Source organism: Acomys russatus, chromosome 24 (genome assembly GCF_903995435.1).
Source record: "Acomys russatus chromosome 24, mAcoRus1.1, whole genome shotgun sequence".
NCBI lineage: Eukaryota > Metazoa > Chordata > Mammalia > Rodentia > Muridae > Acomys > Acomys russatus.
Window position 1 is genome coordinate 21,272,290 of NC_067160.1, and position 19,935 is coordinate 21,292,224.

Consider the following 19,935-nt stretch of genomic DNA (forward strand, 5'->3'; position numbering starts at 1 on the left):
TAAAGAAAAAAAAATTAAATGAAGTTGCTGGTTTTCTTTCCTAAAAGTCTTTCTCTTTAAAAGTTTTTCCAGTGTGGTAATAATCGGTCCTCGTTGTGCTGTGCTGAAGATCTACTGTCTCCTGCCACAGCAGAAAGCATCCTTGGGTGGGGGAGGGGGCTGCACAGGGGGACAAGGAAAATGGGCTTGTCATAGACTGTCTGGTCAACTGGTCACTTCATCCAACTCATTTGTTCTTTCCTTCTGAAGTAGAATCCATTACTTAAATCATCTTAGTACCACTGTGAAACTTCCAGACTCGTTCATACATTCTCTGTACAAAAGTTTAACGTGAGGCTTTTAACAGCCCTACGAAAATTAAACTGGACAATATTTCCTTCCCTACACATACGATGTTATATTCGAAATGTGAACTTATGAGATACTAGTCTCGCACGTTTAGTCATTTCTACAGTTCCTTTAAAACAGTTCTTACATTGACAAGAATAGTCTGTTTTCCAATAAATTAGAAGCACAGGAAAGCTTCTGAGACAGTAAAAACTTTAGAAAGGGCATTACATTAATAGAAGCAGTGTTTCCCGGTGTTTGTTGTTCTTTTTGTAGTTGGAAACATTTCATTTCAGAAAAGGCAGGGAAAAAAAAAACCTGTCTACTGCAATGTCCACCAAATATTTAACTTTTTAACTATAAATGTTTATATTTTAATTTACTTAAAACTGTAAGTTTATCAAATGGGTTGTTTTATCTTAATTTTCTATATTATTTTATGTGCATGTGTAAGTGTTTTGCCTGCGTGTATATATATCACATGTATGCCTGATACCCACAGAAGTCAGAAGAGGGTGTCAGATCCCCTGGAAGTAGAGTTAAGGATGGTTGTGAGCCACCATGTGGGTGCTGGGGAATGGGTATTTGGCAAGAACAGGTGCTCTTAACTGCTGAGCCTTCTCTCTAGCCTCTGAGTTAACTTTCTTTTTTTTTTTTTTTTTTTTTTTTAAACAAGTTGATGTGAATTCTGGCTTTACATTAATCTGTGTATACATTTTTGAATGAACAATAAATTAGAGGTTTCTGAGGTAAAACAGAGGCAAGCAGGAACATGGGCTTGTGTAAAAGTCTGTCTCCATGTAACAAAGAGTGTGGACAGACAGTGCAGTCAGACAGAATTCTAGAATTTTATTCCTGATGTGAATATTTTTGCAGCATACTTTAGGTCAGCAAAGTTAAAATGTTCTATTTCACTGCACTCAGCAGTGTTGCTTTAAAGAGAACTATTTTCTGTATAAGAAATATCCTGGATAGAAATGGTTAAATTATTTTCTTTTGAACATTTTACGGTCTATAATCTAAAATTATCCATATTCACAAAGTAGTAAAAAATAATTTTATGAACCTTATTTAGCTTGAGGAAAAAGTAATCTTGCATTCCTTCCTATTCCCGCTGCATTCTCTTTATTTTCTCCATGGTTATCTCACTTTGCTACAGAATCTGTCTTCCCGAAGACCCCACATCCATTCAGGGCTGCTTCCTAGGGCAGCATTCAAGGAAGGGGCCTTTGTCATGCATGGAGTCCAGGACACTACCCATCATTCTGAAAGAAGTATTGTTTGTGTGATCTGGAATCCATTTTTCCTTTGCTACCTTTTCATTCTTCTGTCATCTCATGTGCTTGCTTTCTTGACAGGTCCTTAAGTTAATGGCATTCTGAAATAAGTGCTAATACACTAATATTTGATTTAGGACTATCTTCTCTCATGTTAGAACTTTTTAATCCCTTACAAACATAATTTATTTTACATTCTATATATGAGTTGTGGGATATTTTTGCATCTCTGTCTGTCTTTCTAATGCCAGGGTTGGGGCATTTTATGATCTTCCAGGATTGCCCTATTCAATGAAGCAAGCTGGATTTCCCTTGGGAATACTGCTTCTATCCTGGGTCTCCTACATTACAGGTAAATAGCATATAACTGCATGTCCCTACATCTAAAGTTGGGCAAAGATGTCTTTACTTACACAAACATACCCTGCAATTGAATTTCCTAGTTAACTAAGAAGCGAGTCAAAGCTCCCTAAGGAATTTAAGCACCTCTTTTGAGGAGATTTGCTTTTTCTTCCTAATCCTTTAAACAGATTAGTAAAAGTAGCATGTTATAGCATCAAGCCTAAAGCTGGTCATGTGTCTTTTTCACATCAAGCAGAAAGTGGTAGCTGAGAAAGCCATTTCCAAGGCTGGTTCTAGCTGGTCAGACAGTGTTTCCCAACACCCACAGCAGGGCTGGGTGGCAGGTGCAGGTAGATGGGCAGCCATTATCAGCTGTGTTTGTGTAGGTGGTACTGGAGTCTTGGTGTTTATGTGGCACGGCTGGCCCCATCTCTTCTCTCCAGTGCTGCCTTTGTGTGCTGTCTCGGCCACTGCCTTCTGGTACAATAGACAGCTGCTTCTAAATCACTTTCTTTTCTGCTCCCCACTCATGCAACATCCAGTCACACCCACATGTTGCCATGCTTCCTGCACAGGGAGGCTCAGTACTCCCAATCCCCTCTCCTTGCTGTGATCCTCAATTCAGATAGCCCTGCCAGCCCACCAGCTTACTTCATGAAGCGATGCCTTTCCCCTTAGGATCACTGTGAAAGAGGCAGCGGTCATTAACAGATGCAGGGGTTTGTTTAAGTTTTTGCTTTTGTTTTGTTGTGGTGACAGCTATAAGTGGTAGTCTAGACAGACGCCTTGTGAGAACCAGTGCAAAACCCCTCAACTGTCCCTCCTCAGCACCTGCGGTCTGGGCCTCAAGACAGCCCAGTCCCTGTGAGTTTATACCCTTCCTCCAGTCAACCTCTTTCCACCACACGGAAGAGGTAAGGCACTGTGAGGTATACTTGGGGCTCTAGAGAGACACCCCCAGTCCTGGAGTGTTGTTAGTCTCCACCCAAGACTACCTCCATGATACCTGTTTCCTCTGTCTTATCCATTCTTTTCATGAAGTGTGTGTGTGTGTGTGTGTGTGTGTGTGTGTGTGTGTGTGTGTGTGTGTCCCAGTGATTTTAATTTCAGTTGTTTGCATAAGCAGAGGGAAGGATTATCAATAGAATATAGGCAACTTAGCAATGGCTATACCACTGATGAAAATGATATGTCCCTCACCCAGACACATTAACTGTCAGGAGCTTCACAAGGAAATGTGGGGTCTCATGAGCATCTCCCCAGTGGGCATGATGAACTGTTGATGGACCCTTGTAAAGAGTTCATGAGTACAAGTATTGTGTCATGTCTGGAAAACACTGTTTCATAGCACTCCCTCCTTCCTCTAGCACCTACGTTCCTCATCTCCTTCTTTACAATGGTCCCTGAGCTGTAAGGGAAGCAATTAATATGTCCCAGTTAGCGTTAAGCTATTCTGTCAACTGTGATCCTCTGCATCAACTGTTTCTCACAGCAAAAAGAAGCTTCTCTAGCCAGGACTGGCTGAGAGAGATATTTATCTGTGCATATGAACATAAAGTATCCTTGAAAAGCCTCGTCATTTTTTAATTTCCTGCTTCCCAGGTAATGCTGACATTTAATTTCTACCCAGGTGTGTTACTATAGCGTTAGTGCATTGTAAACACATAATCATAAATCGGTAGGCAGAGAAAATTAAACATCTCACCCAGTGAATCAGGATTGGAAGAAAAGTAGTGGTTTAGGTTACTCCCATCATATAACATGTAAATAGGTCATGGTGGAAATAGCATGTCCAGTTGCTGCTGTACCCATGATGTACGATCTCACCAAAGTCATGCATTGCCAGCTGACTGTCAGCAGGAATGACTGACCCATTCATATACTAACATTGTCCTAATCCTTGAATAATTGTAATAAATAAAAGATTCCCCTTACAAAAGCCAAACAGTATGATTCATTTCCTTTCTTATGTTTTAAGAGCAAAATCCACAAACACAGTATATTCGTTTTTTTCTTTAACACTAAAATTCTTTCTTAATGGAATCAGTCTTTGCTGTAAATTTTACAAGCGCAACAGCTCTATTGTACAACACAATGATTAAAATCTTAAGCTCTGGAGTGAGGCTGGAATTTAAATCCTGTCTCCTTCGCCCTGTGGTCCTTGTTAGCCATTTGGCCCTATGGAAATTATTTGGTAACATTACAATTAGACGGTGGCTTGTCGCTAGATTTCTTGGAGACAAAACTTGATTTACAGGCTAGCATCAACCTTGCTGTGGGACAGAAGATGACTTTGACCTTCCTGTTGCTTCTACCGCCTGGGTGCTGAGATTATAGGCATGGGCCACCGTGTCTCATCCATGTGTGGCTAGGGATTGATTACACACAAGGTTTGTATATGACAGGCAAGCACTCTACAACTGAGCCACATCTCCAGACAGTTTTTCTTTTGCCTGTTTGTACATTACTGGGTCTCAATGCATAGTTCTGGCTGGCCTGGAAGTTGCTATGTAGACCAGGCTGACCTCAAACTCACTGAGAGATCTACATGTTTCTGCCTGGGAAGTGCCAGTGTTAAAGGCATGCACCATCATACCCAGCCTCCTTTGCCTTCGTAAATTCTCTGATGAAGTGTTCAGATCAACAGATAGTGAATGTTAGCTGTCCTTTTACTGCAAGCAGGGTGGGGACTCCTAAGCTCACTCTCATTTGCTACACCCAGGAGGGTCACAAAGCACATTCCAAAACCAATTCTGTATTGTTGAAGAAACTGAGGTCATGAGACCCTTGTATTGTTTTCTTGGAGTTTTCTCAAAGGCACTCAGATTTCTTCCTCCACAACTCTATTCTTGCACCATGCTCTGACACCCCAGCATGGCGGCACTTGCCTATAGTCTCAGCACTCAGGACCTTGAGGCAGGGAGATCAGGAGTTCAAAGTCATCCTTGGGTACGTGGCAAGTTGGGGGTCAGCCTTGGCTATGTGAAACTTTGTTTTAAAAGCAATTCTCTTTTTCTCAAAGACAATTCAAAGCATGCAAAGCCTTTGTATCAAATGCTTTCCAACATGATTTGTGTTCTGTTTTGTTTTGTTTTACTACAGACTTTTCCCTAGTTTTGTTGATAAAAGGAGGTGCCCTCTCTGGAACAGACTCCTACCAGTCCTTAGTTAACAAGACCTTCGGCTTTCCAGGGTACATGCTGCTCTCTGCCCTACAATTTATGTACCCTTTCATAGGTACGATGGATGTGAAGACTGATGCTACAATAATTGGTACCAACATGGTTCTTTCTGAATGAACACCAGCAGCCTCAATAGGCATTTGAGAGCCATCAGAGAAATTTACTAGATGACGTGTTTTCCAAATTAAGTGTTGGCATCTTAACTATTTTTTCCTTTTCTTTTTTTCTTTCTTTTTTATTTAGTTTTGTTGTTGTTGTTCTTTTGACATATTCTGTGAGCATTTTTCTAAAACAAATGGGGATTTGGTTAATGTTTTGGTTTTCTTTACCTGTGCTGCTCTCTCTCTCTCTCTCTCTCTCTCTCTCTCTCTCCCTCCCTCCTCTTCTGTCCCTCCTTTCATCCTTCCCTCCTCCTTTCTCTGCAGTGTGTATATACATATATACATATATATACAAATATCACACACAAAAATATATACATTCATACACATGCACACACATGTACACGCACAAATACACACACAAACGCACACAAACACACAGGCATACTCACAATAATTTGGGATTTAAAGTGAGTGAGATAAGTAATAAGTCTCTTTTAAGTCTCAATACAGTTGATTTTTGTTTTGTTTTTGGAAACAAGGATTTGAGGGACCTGTGTACCGATATTTGTACTACAATGGTGAAAATGTTGCCCACTTCTTTAGTTGGATAAAATGTTCATATAACTGAGTGACCAGATTAACTTTATTTATAAAACATAGTATTAATTATTTGAGGATTTCAAACAATATTGACTTTATATCTTATATTAAAATCAAAGAAGCTACAGTTGAGAATAAATCCATGCTTTCTCTCAGAAACATAAAAATATACTTCCTTCAAAAGCCTTGCATTTTCAACTGGGGGCATTTTGCGGGGCTGCCTTCTAATTTTACTAGGGTTATATGCTTTTTTAAGTTTAGGCAGCACTCATGTGTTCCTGAAAAGGCGTTTGGAAACTAACCCCTCAACAACAAAATAAACCACATTTTAAGTGAGTGCCAAAACTCAGTGCTTGAGAGCATTCTTGGATCAAGCAATTTGTAAAGTAAAAATCTTCTTGAAGCTCAAGTTGACACCCTGGCGTAAATCTGTCATGTTGTCATTAATCTATACATACTAGAAACCATATGCAACGCATGTTACAATTTATGTAAGCATTTAGAAAGCAATAACTGCTAGTGTTCAGAATACGCAAGATAAGATGCGTGCAGGCTTATAATTGCCCATTCTTGTCATTGTGTTTTCAGCTATGATAAGTTACAACATAATAACTGGAGATACTTTGAGCAAAGTTTTTCAAAGGATCCCAGGAGGTAGGTAAAAAAGAGAAATCTGACGAGTTTGAATGAGCTTATTTTGTGTGGCTATCATGTAATTCATTAAACATGTATAGATGAAATATTTGAATGAAGGGCTTGACCACCTCACAGACCTTGCAGCTCCCATAATCTGCATCCATCCTAGACCACAACTCTAAATTAGCTTTTAACTAATGGTTAAAAGTTGCTATTTTTCTCCAGACTGGTGGTACATTGCTTTGTTAATTCCAACACTCCAGAAACAGAGGCAGAGGGATCTCTGAGTTCCAGGCTTAGCTGGTCTACAGAATGAGTTCCAGGACATACAGGGGTAAAAATAAACAAAAAACAAACAAACAAAAATGTTACTAGCTTTCATAAACTTCCTACTGATTTCTCTGTAGTTTTTTTTTTTTTTTTCAGATTACCATGTAAATGCCACCAAAAACCATGTAGTTTTCTGAGTCTGGTTTCTTGCACTAAGCAGCTTGTATGTAACTGAGATGTGGCACTCTCTGTGGCTCTGTCAGGAACCTGCCATATATTTCTATTGTTAAGGGTATTCTATACTGTGGAAATACAAAAAAACTAATGCATCACTCGGCTAAGGGACATTTGTGGGGCTTCCATTGTGGGGCAACTGTACATGTATCACAAACCCACTTCCTGTTCAGCATGTCACCATGTCATGGATATGAGGATAATTCAGAAACCATGAGTATGGTTGCTTGCAGTATAGGAGCAGAGACACTGACTTCAAGGATATTGGGACTGGAGAGATGGCTCTTTGGTTAAGAGCATCTGCTTCTCTTGCAGAGGACTAAGGTTCAATTCCCAGCATCTACGTAGTGGCTCACAACACTCTCTTCTGGCTTCCATGGGCCTTAGTCATACACATGATGGACAGACATACATACAGCAAAACAGCCATGCACATCAAATAAATAAATATTTTCTAAAGAGGCTACTCATAGGAATGTAAAAGTCTATGCCAACATATAAAGTATAGGCTTATTCTTGGCTTATTTTGTATTTATGTTTTTGTGGCGTTTCTATTTTAACATGACTCTTATGTTCATTAACCCCAAATCATCTTTATATGTGATTTATGTTTTTAAACTCATTGTTCATAATATATTACCAATGTGTCATTTATATTTGTACACTAAATAACATTCACTATATTTTAGTTGATCCTGGAAATTTCTTTATTAGTCGACACTTCATTATTGTGGTTTCAACGGTCACAGTTACTCTGCCTTTGTCATTGTACCGAGATATAGCAAAGCTTGGAAAGGTAATTTTTACATTTTAAAGATTTATTTAATTTTGTTTTTTATGTAAATGAGTATTTTGCTTGCATGTATGTATGTGGACCATGAGCTTGCAGGAGCCAGAAAAAAAGCAACAGATCCCTGGCACTGGAATGTGTGCAGAGGCTTGTGAGCTGCCAGGTGGGCACTGGGAATCCATCCTAAGTCCTCTATAGGAGCACGGAGTGATTTTAACCACTGAGCCATCTCTCCAACCCTGCTTTTACATTTTAAATAGGCTTATGTCTGAGGATCTATAGTCAATTCAACTATAGTTACAAATATACTTGAGCTGTGATTAGCTCACCTAGGAAAACTGATGCTTAAATGTAAATAAAATATATTATTCCTTTTCCACCTCTAAAGTAGATAACATGATATACAATGGACTTTAAATTTAGAAAATACAAAGAACTATATCTAAAGCAAGTCTACTTTACCAGATATTGTCTCATCCTTTTTGTTGATAATTTAAGTGATTAAACTAAGCACCACAAAGAAATGTGAAGTGTTTGAAGAGATAAATGTTTTATCTTATTTAAGCACTGTACAATATATACCTGTAACAAACTTTCTGTGGTTCTCACAATCTATATTGTTGTGTGTTGTATATCAGTTGAAATAAACAGTAAATAAAATTATATGTAAGGATTAATCATTTAAATGATATAAAATATTTTTATTTATAAATTACAATGTCTATTATGTATATTTTCCACCCAGTGAATTTAAATACTAATTTGTTGATTGATCAATTGTTGAAAATTTGGCCAATGATGCTAGATTCTTTCTAATAAAGTTAACTAAATAATTATTTGGCTCACCACATAAACTTATTTACATAGACTACCTTTTATCTCCCTGTATTTTATTCCTTTACTACCAAGGAATGTTTCTATTTCACCCAAAATATAATTAGTACCATATCTACATAGTTGAACATTCTGATGTTTTTAAAGGGTTAATCACATGATCCTTTTACGGTCTGCTTTAAAAACTGCAACCATCAACCACATTTCCTTGTGTCCTTTGATGTTCATATAGTGTATCCAGTAATGAGGTCCCTTCTTCAGGCAGAGTTGCACATAAAGCCAGCATGCCGGAGTGTTCTAACCACCAGACCTTCCATGCCTAAGATCTATCTAGAAATAAGCAAGGGTGTAGTGAAAGGAGACCAGACATGATGGAGCATACCTGCAATCCTAGCATTTAGGAGCTAGAGGGTGAGGAAGGAAAATATCTAGTACTTTGAAGCCAACCTTACCTACACATAATTCTAGGCCAGCCTTGTCTCAAAAAACTTCGTAACAATAGTGTATTAAAAGGAAATTTTTTTATATGTCAGTTATCTGTTTATATCAATGATGTAGCATTTTTTTCACTTCATAAGTTCAATGTAGATACATAAATGCTATTTCCTGAGAGTAGAAAGCAAAACATTCATGAAAATAGCAATAATTAACATATTAATTTCCTACATGTCCCTTGAAGGGGTCATACTGAAATCCCAATGAACAAAGCACAATGCAGGCTCTCTCTGGAGTATACCGCTTGCATTTGAATCCACACCAATCTGAGACCTGTTTTTTTTAACTTGTCATAGAAACTATCTCAAATGTGCTTCTCCATTTTAAATGAAGTAGCAAAACATAACCCTAATGTAATAAGTTGTACAGAGCACAAGCACACGCACAGCAGCTTGCGTTTTAACCAGATGAAATAGGCACAGTGCTGAGAGGAAGACAAAGAACAGACTTAGAAACACAGGGCAAAGGGCAAACTGCACCCAGAGCATAGACTAACAGAGCTAGAGAGGCAGAGGAAGAAAAGGCAGACATTAAAAAAAGGAATGGAGACGAGTGTGTGCATGTTATGTTAAAAAGAAGACGGGAGAGATAAAAATACAAGAAGCAATTATAGATACAAAGCAGTTTAATTCACTACTAAAATAGGACCTGAAGAAAAACAGATAATTCACATTTACTTTTACAAATTGAAAGTGCTCACTTTGTAGCCTGTGCAGGAAGTAAGTAAAAGCCCTTAAAGCTTTGATGCAAAATCACAGTGGACCCTTGATCCTCTGTTTGTGGCTCAGGGACAATGATTATGATCTGATAAGTAGTTACATACCTACAAGTATATAGACTGACCTATAAGTTTATAAGCCACTTAGGGAACTAGATAAAAACAATCTATGAATACGTTCACATGTTTTTTTTTTAAATGATACACTGTTTGAAATAAATTATCTGCATCTTGTTCTGACAATGTCTTCACATTTCCTTTTGCAGATCTCTTTCATTTCTACAATTTTGACAACTGTAATTCTTGGCATTGTAATGACAAGGGCAGTTTCCTTGGGGCCAAACATGTAAGTGTTGTTGTATCTTTGTCTTTATATCAATATTTGCTGACATACAGCGTATTTAGAAACATACGAAAACTAAAGTGAAGCAATATATGCCTATAATCCCAGGGCCCAGGAAGAGGAAACAGCCAGGTCAAGAATTCAAAGTCATTTTCAGCTATGCAGCAAGGTCAAGGCCAGACTGTGATGCAGGAGTCTCTGTCTCAAAATAGAAAATAAGAAAGGAAAGAAGGAAGAAAGAAAGAGGTTATATACACATAGCAATAAGAAAAACCATGCAGCTAATACCCAGAAGAATCAGAGAAAGGATTACAGTCGGTAATACACTGAGGGACCTGAAATTTACTAAACAACAGAAAATTAGTTTAAGCCATGTCTTAAGGAAAGCAAGGAATATTGTATCGGCTATGACTGGTCTCTAAGAGGGGAAAGGAGAGACTCAATGAATAGATCTGATTGATAGTGCAGTGCACAGGTAATTTGTATCTCTCTTGATTAATTCTTGCTTTGTAAAGTTGCTTCCTAGGACATAAGCTTATGAAAAGCATCTTGGCTTGCCATAAAATAATGCCAAAAAAATTGTGACTCAAGTAGGTATAAAATCTGAGACCAGTGTGCCAACATGGTTTGATTCAGGAGAGTCTCTTATCCCCTTGCTACAGGTCCTCACATGGCAACCAGCTCTGGTGTTGCTGCCCTCCTCACCTCACCTGGGATTTATTATCTCCCAAAGGCCTTCTTGTCAGACACCACCATACTGAAGCATCAGGGCTTTACCATAAGAATTGGAACAGAGAGCTGGGAAGTGTAACTCCCTATAAGAGTGTCTGGCTAGAATGCAAGCAGACCCTAAAGTCAATACACAAGATCAACAAGAGAGAAAGAAAGAAAGAGAGAAGGAGGGAGGGAGGAAGAAAAGAGAGGAACAGAGAAAAGGAGGGAGGAAGGGAGGGAGGGGAAGAAAATGTTGGGGTATCACTAATCCAGCCCTTACACAAGCTTAGCCGCTTTGAAATGTATTTGATTTGATCTCCCTGTATAGAGGGGAAAATAACGCTCTCTAGAAAACTATCAGGGAAAAGAGGAAGGGACTGACATTCACTTCCTGTCAGGTTAAATGAGCTTATTTTGCAACTAAAGAGCTTAAAGAGCTGTTTGGTTGTTTCGGTTCTAAATAAAATGTAGCCTTAATTTCCTCTACTGGTGACATAATATTTTATCTCAGACTGAATTTTCACCATGATGGGGATTATTTATTTAACTCTTCCAATATTTAGATGTCTAAGAAGTATGTATTTTTCATATGGTGCCACATTTTATGTCTGTTTGAATAGTTCTGCAAACATCTTCTGCTTCCCCTGCTTACAATCAGGCTAATGAAATCTGTGGAGGTTGGCACAGTAGATAGTCAAGCAGGCTTCTTTCTGAAAATAAGACAGGCATGGATGCTTATTTTCCATAAAACATGAGAAATCCAATACACCATGTGTGCTTTTCCTCATTTTCAGTTCAGATGAATGATCAGAAAAACAGTGTGTTTCTGCCCCTCCCTGACAGGTCTTCTAAAATGATATTTGAAAAAAAGATCTTTAAACCCACTATCAGAAGGGAAGCAGGTCTGTAATGGCTGCTGGTAGTGACCTTGTTACCATGGAAACACCTTTTTAGTAGTTGTGTTTTAAAAATAAAACGCAATTCAATTTCCTTTTCCATAACTCATAGTGCCATAAATTCTGCTTTCTGATATGATTTCAAATAGCCACAACCCAATGACTTTCAGTTCTTCTTGGAAATTATGTTCAGTTTTATTGTATTTTCTAGGCCTCTGCTTTATAAAAATTGCAGTAGCAAGACAATTTAATTGCTTTCCAGAAAGTGCACAAATATAAAAATGAGGCAACATTTGTTTTTTTTTTTTTTTTCCTATTTTTTTTCTAGTTAAGTAAAAGCCATTTAAAAACAAAACAACCTTTACATGGGATGTCATTAATATTTGCATCTTATAAGCAGTATGGAAATAATAACATGTAATCAAATTTAAAACTATTGTCCTTCGTATGACATTTCTGTTATAGCACTTTAATCAATAACTAAGAACTCTAAAACAGAACTGCTGTATGTACAACTAAACTTTGTATAGACACTTAGGTACGCAAAATGTACCCTGGTGCCCATCGAGCTTTAATTTCCTTACTTTGTCCATTCTAAGCCTAAAATTATACAATTTAATAAATTAGACAGGATTCAAGAGAGGATCAATAAAAATGGGTTAAAATATATAAAAGTACATATCTGAAGAAGAGAATGATTAGTTCTGACAGATGTGGATCACTGAACTTTTATGATGTATGAATTGCTGCTGTTTTTGTTGTAAATGACAATCATGGAATCAAACTTGAAGTCAAAGACAATTCATTAGGCTAACTATAAGGGTCAAGGTCGGTTGCTGAGTATGGTTGTGGGTATGGTTGTATCCAGCAGCTCAATTCTTGAAGTCAGCCATAGCTTTTCTTTTCATCTATCTCCTTTTTTCTTCTTCTTGTTTGAACTCTAGATTCTGAAATCCCTTCTCATGGTCGTAAGATAACAGCAGGTAGTCTCAACTTTGGTCTATTCAGGTCTAAGTCCACAGGAAGAGAAGGGGTTTTTTTTTTCTTTCAGGTGCTTCCAGTCCACTGCAAGGATCACTTCCTATTGGCTCCATTGAGGATCTGTGAGGGTTCCCATCCCTGGATCTGTGTTGAGTTGATTGTGATCTGGTCACAAGTGACATCACACCTAGTAATGCATCTAGACCGGATAGGAAAATGAGTGTCCCCAAGAGACATCAGAGCAGTAATGATTAGAAACGTGGAAGAGCCACTGTGCCCTGAAAACTAGAGTGCCCATTTATACTACAGGGGTTTCAATTAAGTCATATGGGTAGAACACACTTACAAAAGAAATTAAGATATAAATGAATAACAAATACTCTCATGGAAAAAAAGTACTCCTATTGGAGCCTGGATACATTATTTAATGAACTTATTTTAATCCCACAATATTTCAAACAAATTATTTTTTATGTCATTCGAGTTTTCAAAAAAATGATATAACAATGTACAATAAGTTATTTCAGTAGAAAACAATGAATCTAGAACACCCCCCCCCATTTTCTTCTTCTGTCCTCCCAAACTCCTTATTTGATAAAGGGTATAAATAAGGAAAGCTGGCCTGAGAAAAAGAAAGAGCTAAAACACCTTGTTTTATTTTAAACATAACAGTTATTGAGCAAGTTATAGCTCAAGTCAAAAGATGAATCTAAAAGTCCTCTGTTAACTTTCTTTTTTGAGAGTAGGGAGTGAGACAGGATCTCACTAGGTAACTCCAACTGTCCTGGAACTCAGTATGTAGGCCAGGCTGGCCTGAAAATCACAGATTCCATCTACCTCTGTCTCCCAGATGCTGGGATTAAAGGTGTGTGCCACCACATCAGGCTTCCAGGAACTTTTTTTTGGGGGGGGGGGGGTTGGTTTTTTCAAGACAGGGTTTCTCTATGTAGCCTTGGCTATCCTGGACTCGCTTTGTAGAACCAGCTGTCCTGGAACTCACAGAGATCCACCTGCCTATTCCTCTCTGAGTGCTGGGATTACAGGCATGCGTAGACACTAGATTATTAGGTAGTCGAGAACTCACCACCAAAGGGAGAAATCGAAGCGCATACTGTCAATCAATTAGGGTATGTATTAAATGCCCATTGGCTTGGCTGTTCTAGGTTGTGGAGCTACAAAGGTAGATGTAAACCCACTCCCCGCTGCCCTGTGGGTCTATTAAAGTTTGTGTGTGGAGTTGGACATAATAAACATCAGAAAACCAAAGAACATTCATACTTCTAACAGATATTTATAGTGTTAAAAAAAAATTAAGGGGCCTAGGGAGATGGTTCAGTCATAATGCGCCTGTAGCCGAAACCTGGGGACCTGACGTTGAAATCTCCTGCACCGCCTTTGAAAAGCCAAAAATCATTGGTCGTTGTCTGTGATCCCCAAACTAGGTAGGCGGAGACAGAAAAGTTTCTGGGCTTGATGGTCACAGTCTGAACCGATCAGTGAGCTCCAGGTTCATCAAAAGAACTCCCCATGACCCCCTCCCCCAGAAAATACATAGTACGGGCCTAAACAGGAAACCATAGAAGAAAACTCTTAAAACCCGTATAGGACACTCAAGTGCAGCTCTCCACAATAGATGGCTTCCAGCAGCGGTGCGGGAGGGCAAGGACTCGGTTCTTTTTAAGGGGCAGGCCACTGAGGGTTTGACCACGCTGCTGGGGAATCAAAGAATAGATGCTAAGAAGAATCAAAGGAAGTTGATATCTCAAGTAACAAAACATATTCATGATGACGTGATTTTTGGCATGGATCGTTTTTGTAAGGCCACATGAAATTTTGGCACAGACACACACAAAAATCAGCACCAAGTTATGCGAAACTTTAAATCAAAATTTGAAAATTGTATTTAAAAGTGAAACCGTTGTGACATTGCTAGTAAGTAATGACAAGGAAGGATTTTTTTTTTCCTGGCAGCCCCTGTCAAACACAGATCTGTATCACAGAGCAGGACACACGAAGGAGGGAGGCAGCTGATCCTGTCCTGAGGGAAGTGGTCAGGGCTGCCTGTCACTCAAAGCTTGTGGTGTAACAGAAAACAGGAACAACTGAGCTGCGCCTCAGGGTATCCAGAGCACTTAAGTCTCATCTGTGTGTGGTTGAAACTTTTAATTTCTAATGCTCTTAACAAAAATCAGACTCTGCCCACACTGGATTACTTGGAAGCCTCCTCTGCTTGGCTTAAGAGGCAGGCAGATCTCTGTAAGTTCGAGGCCAGCGTGGTCTACAAAGTGAGTCCTGGACAGCCAGGACTACAGAGAGAAACCATGTCTCAAAAATAAATAAATAAATAAATAAATAAATAATAAAAACTTTCAGAGTGTACAACCAGAAGGCACAGGTGTTCTAAGCCTTCTGATGCAGAGGTGCAGTATCCTGCTACAACCTGGGAGCAATACCTTGATGTTTAGTTGTTTTGTTGGTATTTATTTGAAACAGGGGCTTATTATACAGCCCAGACTAGCCTGAAATTTGCTATGTAGATCGGGCTAGCCTCAAACTGACAGACATCCGCTTGCCTCTGCCTCCTGAGTACTGAGATTTCAGGTGAGACGCCATGCCCGGCCTGAAGATTGTCAAGACAGGTTTATTTGTTAGGACACCATTGCTGATTCCTTGGCTGTTATAAAGATAACAAATTCAAGTTTCCAATCAATATAAGATGCCTGAATCCAGGAATCCAAACCATCACCCACATCTGGCAGCCCACAGCCAGCTGTACCTCCAGCTCCAGGGGATCTGACTCTCACACGAACTCTGGTGCCTCATATTTGACCACGTCCCCTGAATGGGGAGACCTGGTGGCACTCAGAGGAAGGATAGCAGGTTACCAAGAAGAGACTTGATACCCTATGAGCATATACAGGGGGAGGAGGTCCCCCTCAGTCACAGTCATAGGAGAGGGGAATAAGGGGAAAGTGGGAGGGAGGGAGGAATGGGAGGATACAAGGGATGGGATAACCATTGAGATGTAATAAGAATAAATTAATAAAATAAACAAATAAATAAATCTTTAGAAAAATAAAATGAAATAAAATTAGGTACCTTCTCCCCACTTACACTTCCTTACAACTCCTTTCTCCTTTTTCCCAAAGTGTCTTCCAAATGCTCAGACAGATGAGATAATGGATCAGCCTGTGGGGTGTCCTGTCCTGCTGCGACTTCTAGACAGATCTACCCTCAGTTTGTTCCTGCACCACCACACACCACCCTAGGAGTTCCCTTCCCCTCTTACCTGTTGCAGGAAGTCTCTCTCCAGGATCCCAAAGTGCCTTGTTTTCTTCCTTGTCCTCTTTTACTATCACACTCACAGTAGCTCACTGGTGTCTGAGCCTTACACACCCTCAGCTGCCATGAGGCAAGCCACTCTTTCTCCTGGTGAGCGCCCTCTGTATGGCTCTCCACAGTGATGACATAAACATCTGCTCTCATTTACACAAACTATTTTCTCCACTGATGTCTCCCATCCTCTCCCTCGCAAACCATTTAAACTCGTTTAGGAACATTTCAGTGGGATATCAGGACAGAAGGGAGGTTAGGAACATTTCAGTGGGATATCAGGACAGAAGGGAGGGCCATGAGGCCTAGCTTGTTTAATTAGATAGCCAAGTTTAAGAGTGTATGTGTGTGTGTGTGTGTGTGTGTGTGTGTGTGTGTACACCTGGGGAAGCCAGAAGAGGTCCAGGAAAGAGAACAGGAATCCTCTGGAAGAGGAATAAATGCTTTCTACTCCTCAACCATCTGTCTAGGCCCAGGCTAAGTTTTTTGTTGTTGATTTTCATCGAAGTCTAAGTACAAATTTAAGCATTTGTTTAAAATACATTTTATGACTTATAAAAGTTATTTCTTTTTTTCTGGAGTTTATACTCTGCTGTGATCTAAGGGAGAGGGATGGTGTATTAGTCAGAGTTCTCTAGAGCAGCAGAATATATTAAATGAACATATATATGTATACATGTGTGTATATATACATATACATATATATATACATATATATATATATATATATATATATATATATATATATATATATATATATATTAGAATGATTTACAGAGTGTGGCCCAGCTAATCGAACAATGGCTGCCTATGAATGGAAGTGCCAAGAATCTAGTAGTTGCTCAGTCCACGAGGCTACATTTCTCAGCTGATCTTCAGTACATACTAGAACCCCAAAGAAGTGGGCTCTAATGCCAATGAAGGAATGCCCCTGCTACCAAAATGAAAGCAAGCATGTAAAAAGCAAAAGCTTCCTTCTTCCATGCCTTTGTATAGGCTTCCAACAGAAGTCACGGCCCCGATTACAATCAGGTCTTCCTACCTCAAAATATCTAGATTAAAGGTGAGTCTTCCCACCTCAAAAATCCGGATTAGAGGTAGATATTCCCACTTCAAATCAAGGAAGGAGAGAAAGAAAGAAAGAAAGAAAGAAAGAAAGAAAGAAAGAAAGAAAGAAACCCTCACAGGTATGCCCCATTTTGGGGTTTTAGTTAATTCCAGATGTAGTCAAGTTGACAGCCAAGAACAGCCATCACATATGAATGTGTAATTCTTTCTCAAAAATTACCCAATTATTTACTGCAACATTATTTCTAATAATAAGGCTATAGAAACAATTTTATCGCCCACTGATGAATAAGGAAAACACAACAAACACATACAACATCGCACTATTCCACAATTAAAAAAAAAAAAATTAAATCATGTCATTTGCCACAACAGGGATTTGGAAATCATTATGTAAAATAAGTCACAAACAGAAAGACAAGTGCCATATGATCTCACTCATGTGAGAAATATTTTAAAAGCTGGTCTCAGGCAGGGCTTGATGATGCATGCCTTTACTCCCAGCACTTGGGAAGTAGAAATAAGCAGATCTGTAGGAATCCCAGGCCAGCTAATGCTACATAGTGAGACCTTGTGCCCGAAAAGCAAAGAAAAAAAGTCATTCTCCTATAAGTTAAAGAGTTGAATAGTTGTCACTAGAGGCTGGAGAGGCAGTGTACAAGGACACAATTAAGTAACAGAAATAAGTTCTATGTTCTACTTTCAGTAGAATGATTATAGATAATGATAAAATACTGTTTATGGTTAAAAATCCAGAAGAAAGTATCTTATATACTTTTATGATAAAGATTAATTAGTGTATGTGTGTGTATGTGTGTTTGCCCTGATTTAAAAATTACCTGGTATACACACGTAGCACAAAACAATCACGTAGTAACCAATAAATATGTATAATTTTATACAGATGAAAAACATAATTAATTTTCTACCTGCTGTATTCTCTTCTTTACCTGTCAGTTCTAGTCTCTGTTACTCTATCTGTGATCCAAAGATTAAAAGGAGAAAAAAGTAAGAAACATTGGTGTTAGTGTTTAGATGAAAGCTTTGGGAAGAAATCTATGAGGGTCAACCCTTAAAAATATTTCTTCACGTAGAACCCCAAATTGGGTATTAAGTACATTTGACTGTTTAAACATCCAATGAAAGTTTAATTCTGTAAAATCATGGAGAACTAACAGCTTGCTTGGTATGTTTATGGAAACAAAACCCGAGTCATATGCTTTTGTGTATATGCTTTCACATACTAATCTATTAGTACGGCAAATGCATTAACAGATGTTTCTATGAGACTACCCTGGCATTGATTAGGAGGGCCATTTGGGTGATGTATTAATAATACACATTGCTTAAATGCTCTGTTTATATTTTTGTATTTGACATTTATAGTCTATAGGCAGAAGAACCATAACTTCATTTGTTTTCAGCCAGGTTGGGTATAAAAATTTATGTCTTCTCATAAATTATACCAGGAAGAGATAGCCATTCCTTCTTCCCCCTTCCCCCTCCCCCTCCCCCTCTCTCTCCTCCCTTCCTCCCTCCCTCCCTCTCTCCCTCCCTCCCTCTCTGTGGAACTGATTGTTTCTGAGCTCAATCCTAGGCTGTTACAAATCAATGAAAACCCATATCCCATTACCTTTTCCTAGATTTGGAGCACATTACTCAGAGCATTTCCAAAAGGTAGACAGTCTTCTGTAAGTACTGCACAGTAGGAACAATTTCCTAAGTATTTTAAGTAAGTGGGCACATTGCACACTAAGGCTGGAATTTGCCAGGCTGACTGGAGAGAGAGAGAGAACAAGAGAGAGCAGTGGAGGCAGCAGGTGGCAGTAGCTCCCACTCAAAACGCAAAGATTCCCATCAGGAGAGAACAGTGGGAGGCCTTGGTCAGGGCTAGCTTTTCTGTGAGGCTCTGTTCCCCCAGTGAGAGCTGTTCTTGTCATTTATAGAAAGATGGCATACTGTGCAAATTCCACAAACTTGGACAACACAAATAGGATTCATTTGTGTCCTCTTCATACAGACAATGAGCAACGAACATGAGAGTTGGGTGTTCATCTTGAAAACTCCCCTTTTTTCTTTAACCCTCCAGTGGCTGCAGGCTAGGCAGTGGGCATATCCTTATCTATCTCCATGCACTCTTTGAGTCTCATTCAAACCTGTCTATAGCAGTATGTCGTGCTTCTGGGCCTTTATGCACCTTTGAATACTTAGGAAAGGATACTAATTAAGTATTCACAAATAGCACAGATAAAACTGACTGTGCATTGAACATATACTGTCTTACACGCTCTCTTTCAGAAGAGTTACGTGTCTTATCTCATTTAGTCTGTAAAACGGCTCAGGAAATTCGACAGTATGGTTACTCCCATTTCACAGATGCAGAAATCAAAACAGTGAAACACGAAACAATTAACTTGGCTAAAGGCACTCCTTAGCCAGTACTTAGAGGAGACGAGAACAGGCTCAAGACCTGTGTAGTCCTTATTAAGGGAGGTAGAGGGAAGAGTGTTTGCCAAGGAGGCCGATCCACTCTGCTTCTGGATATTTTAACTCCACGAGGATATATGCTGCCTGAGACTTTAAAGTGACCAAATGGGCATGGTGATGTCACATTTTAACCCCAGAACTATAAAAGCTGAGGTGGGGGAAGGAGGTCACAAGTTTGAGGCCAGCCTGGGCTAGACAGTGAGACTCTGTCTCAAAACCATAATTGGATAAAAAATAATTTTTAAAATGTATATGTTCAAAGCTCCCTTTGAGAAGTACACCAACAGATAGAAATTTGAGGCTA

General features: G+C 39.0%; 1 protein-coding gene across 1 annotated transcript in view; it reads left to right on the forward strand.

Annotated features, from left to right (window-relative positions):
* Window positions 1-1,881: 1,881 nt before the first annotated feature.
* The window catches only part of Slc38a11 (solute carrier family 38 member 11), a 39,283-nt gene continuing 21,229 nt past the window's right edge, over window positions 1,882-19,935 (forward strand). Inside the window, exons 1-5 of the mRNA XM_051166584.1 lie at window positions 1,882-1,956; window positions 5,049-5,183; window positions 6,421-6,486; window positions 7,662-7,768; window positions 10,076-10,155. Coding sequence (XP_051022541.1) covers window positions 1,896-1,956; window positions 5,049-5,183; window positions 6,421-6,486; window positions 7,662-7,768; window positions 10,076-10,155 — 449 coding nt within the window. The 5' untranslated portion in view covers window positions 1,882-1,895. The remainder of the gene's footprint in view (window positions 1,957-5,048; window positions 5,184-6,420; window positions 6,487-7,661; window positions 7,769-10,075; window positions 10,156-19,935) is intronic.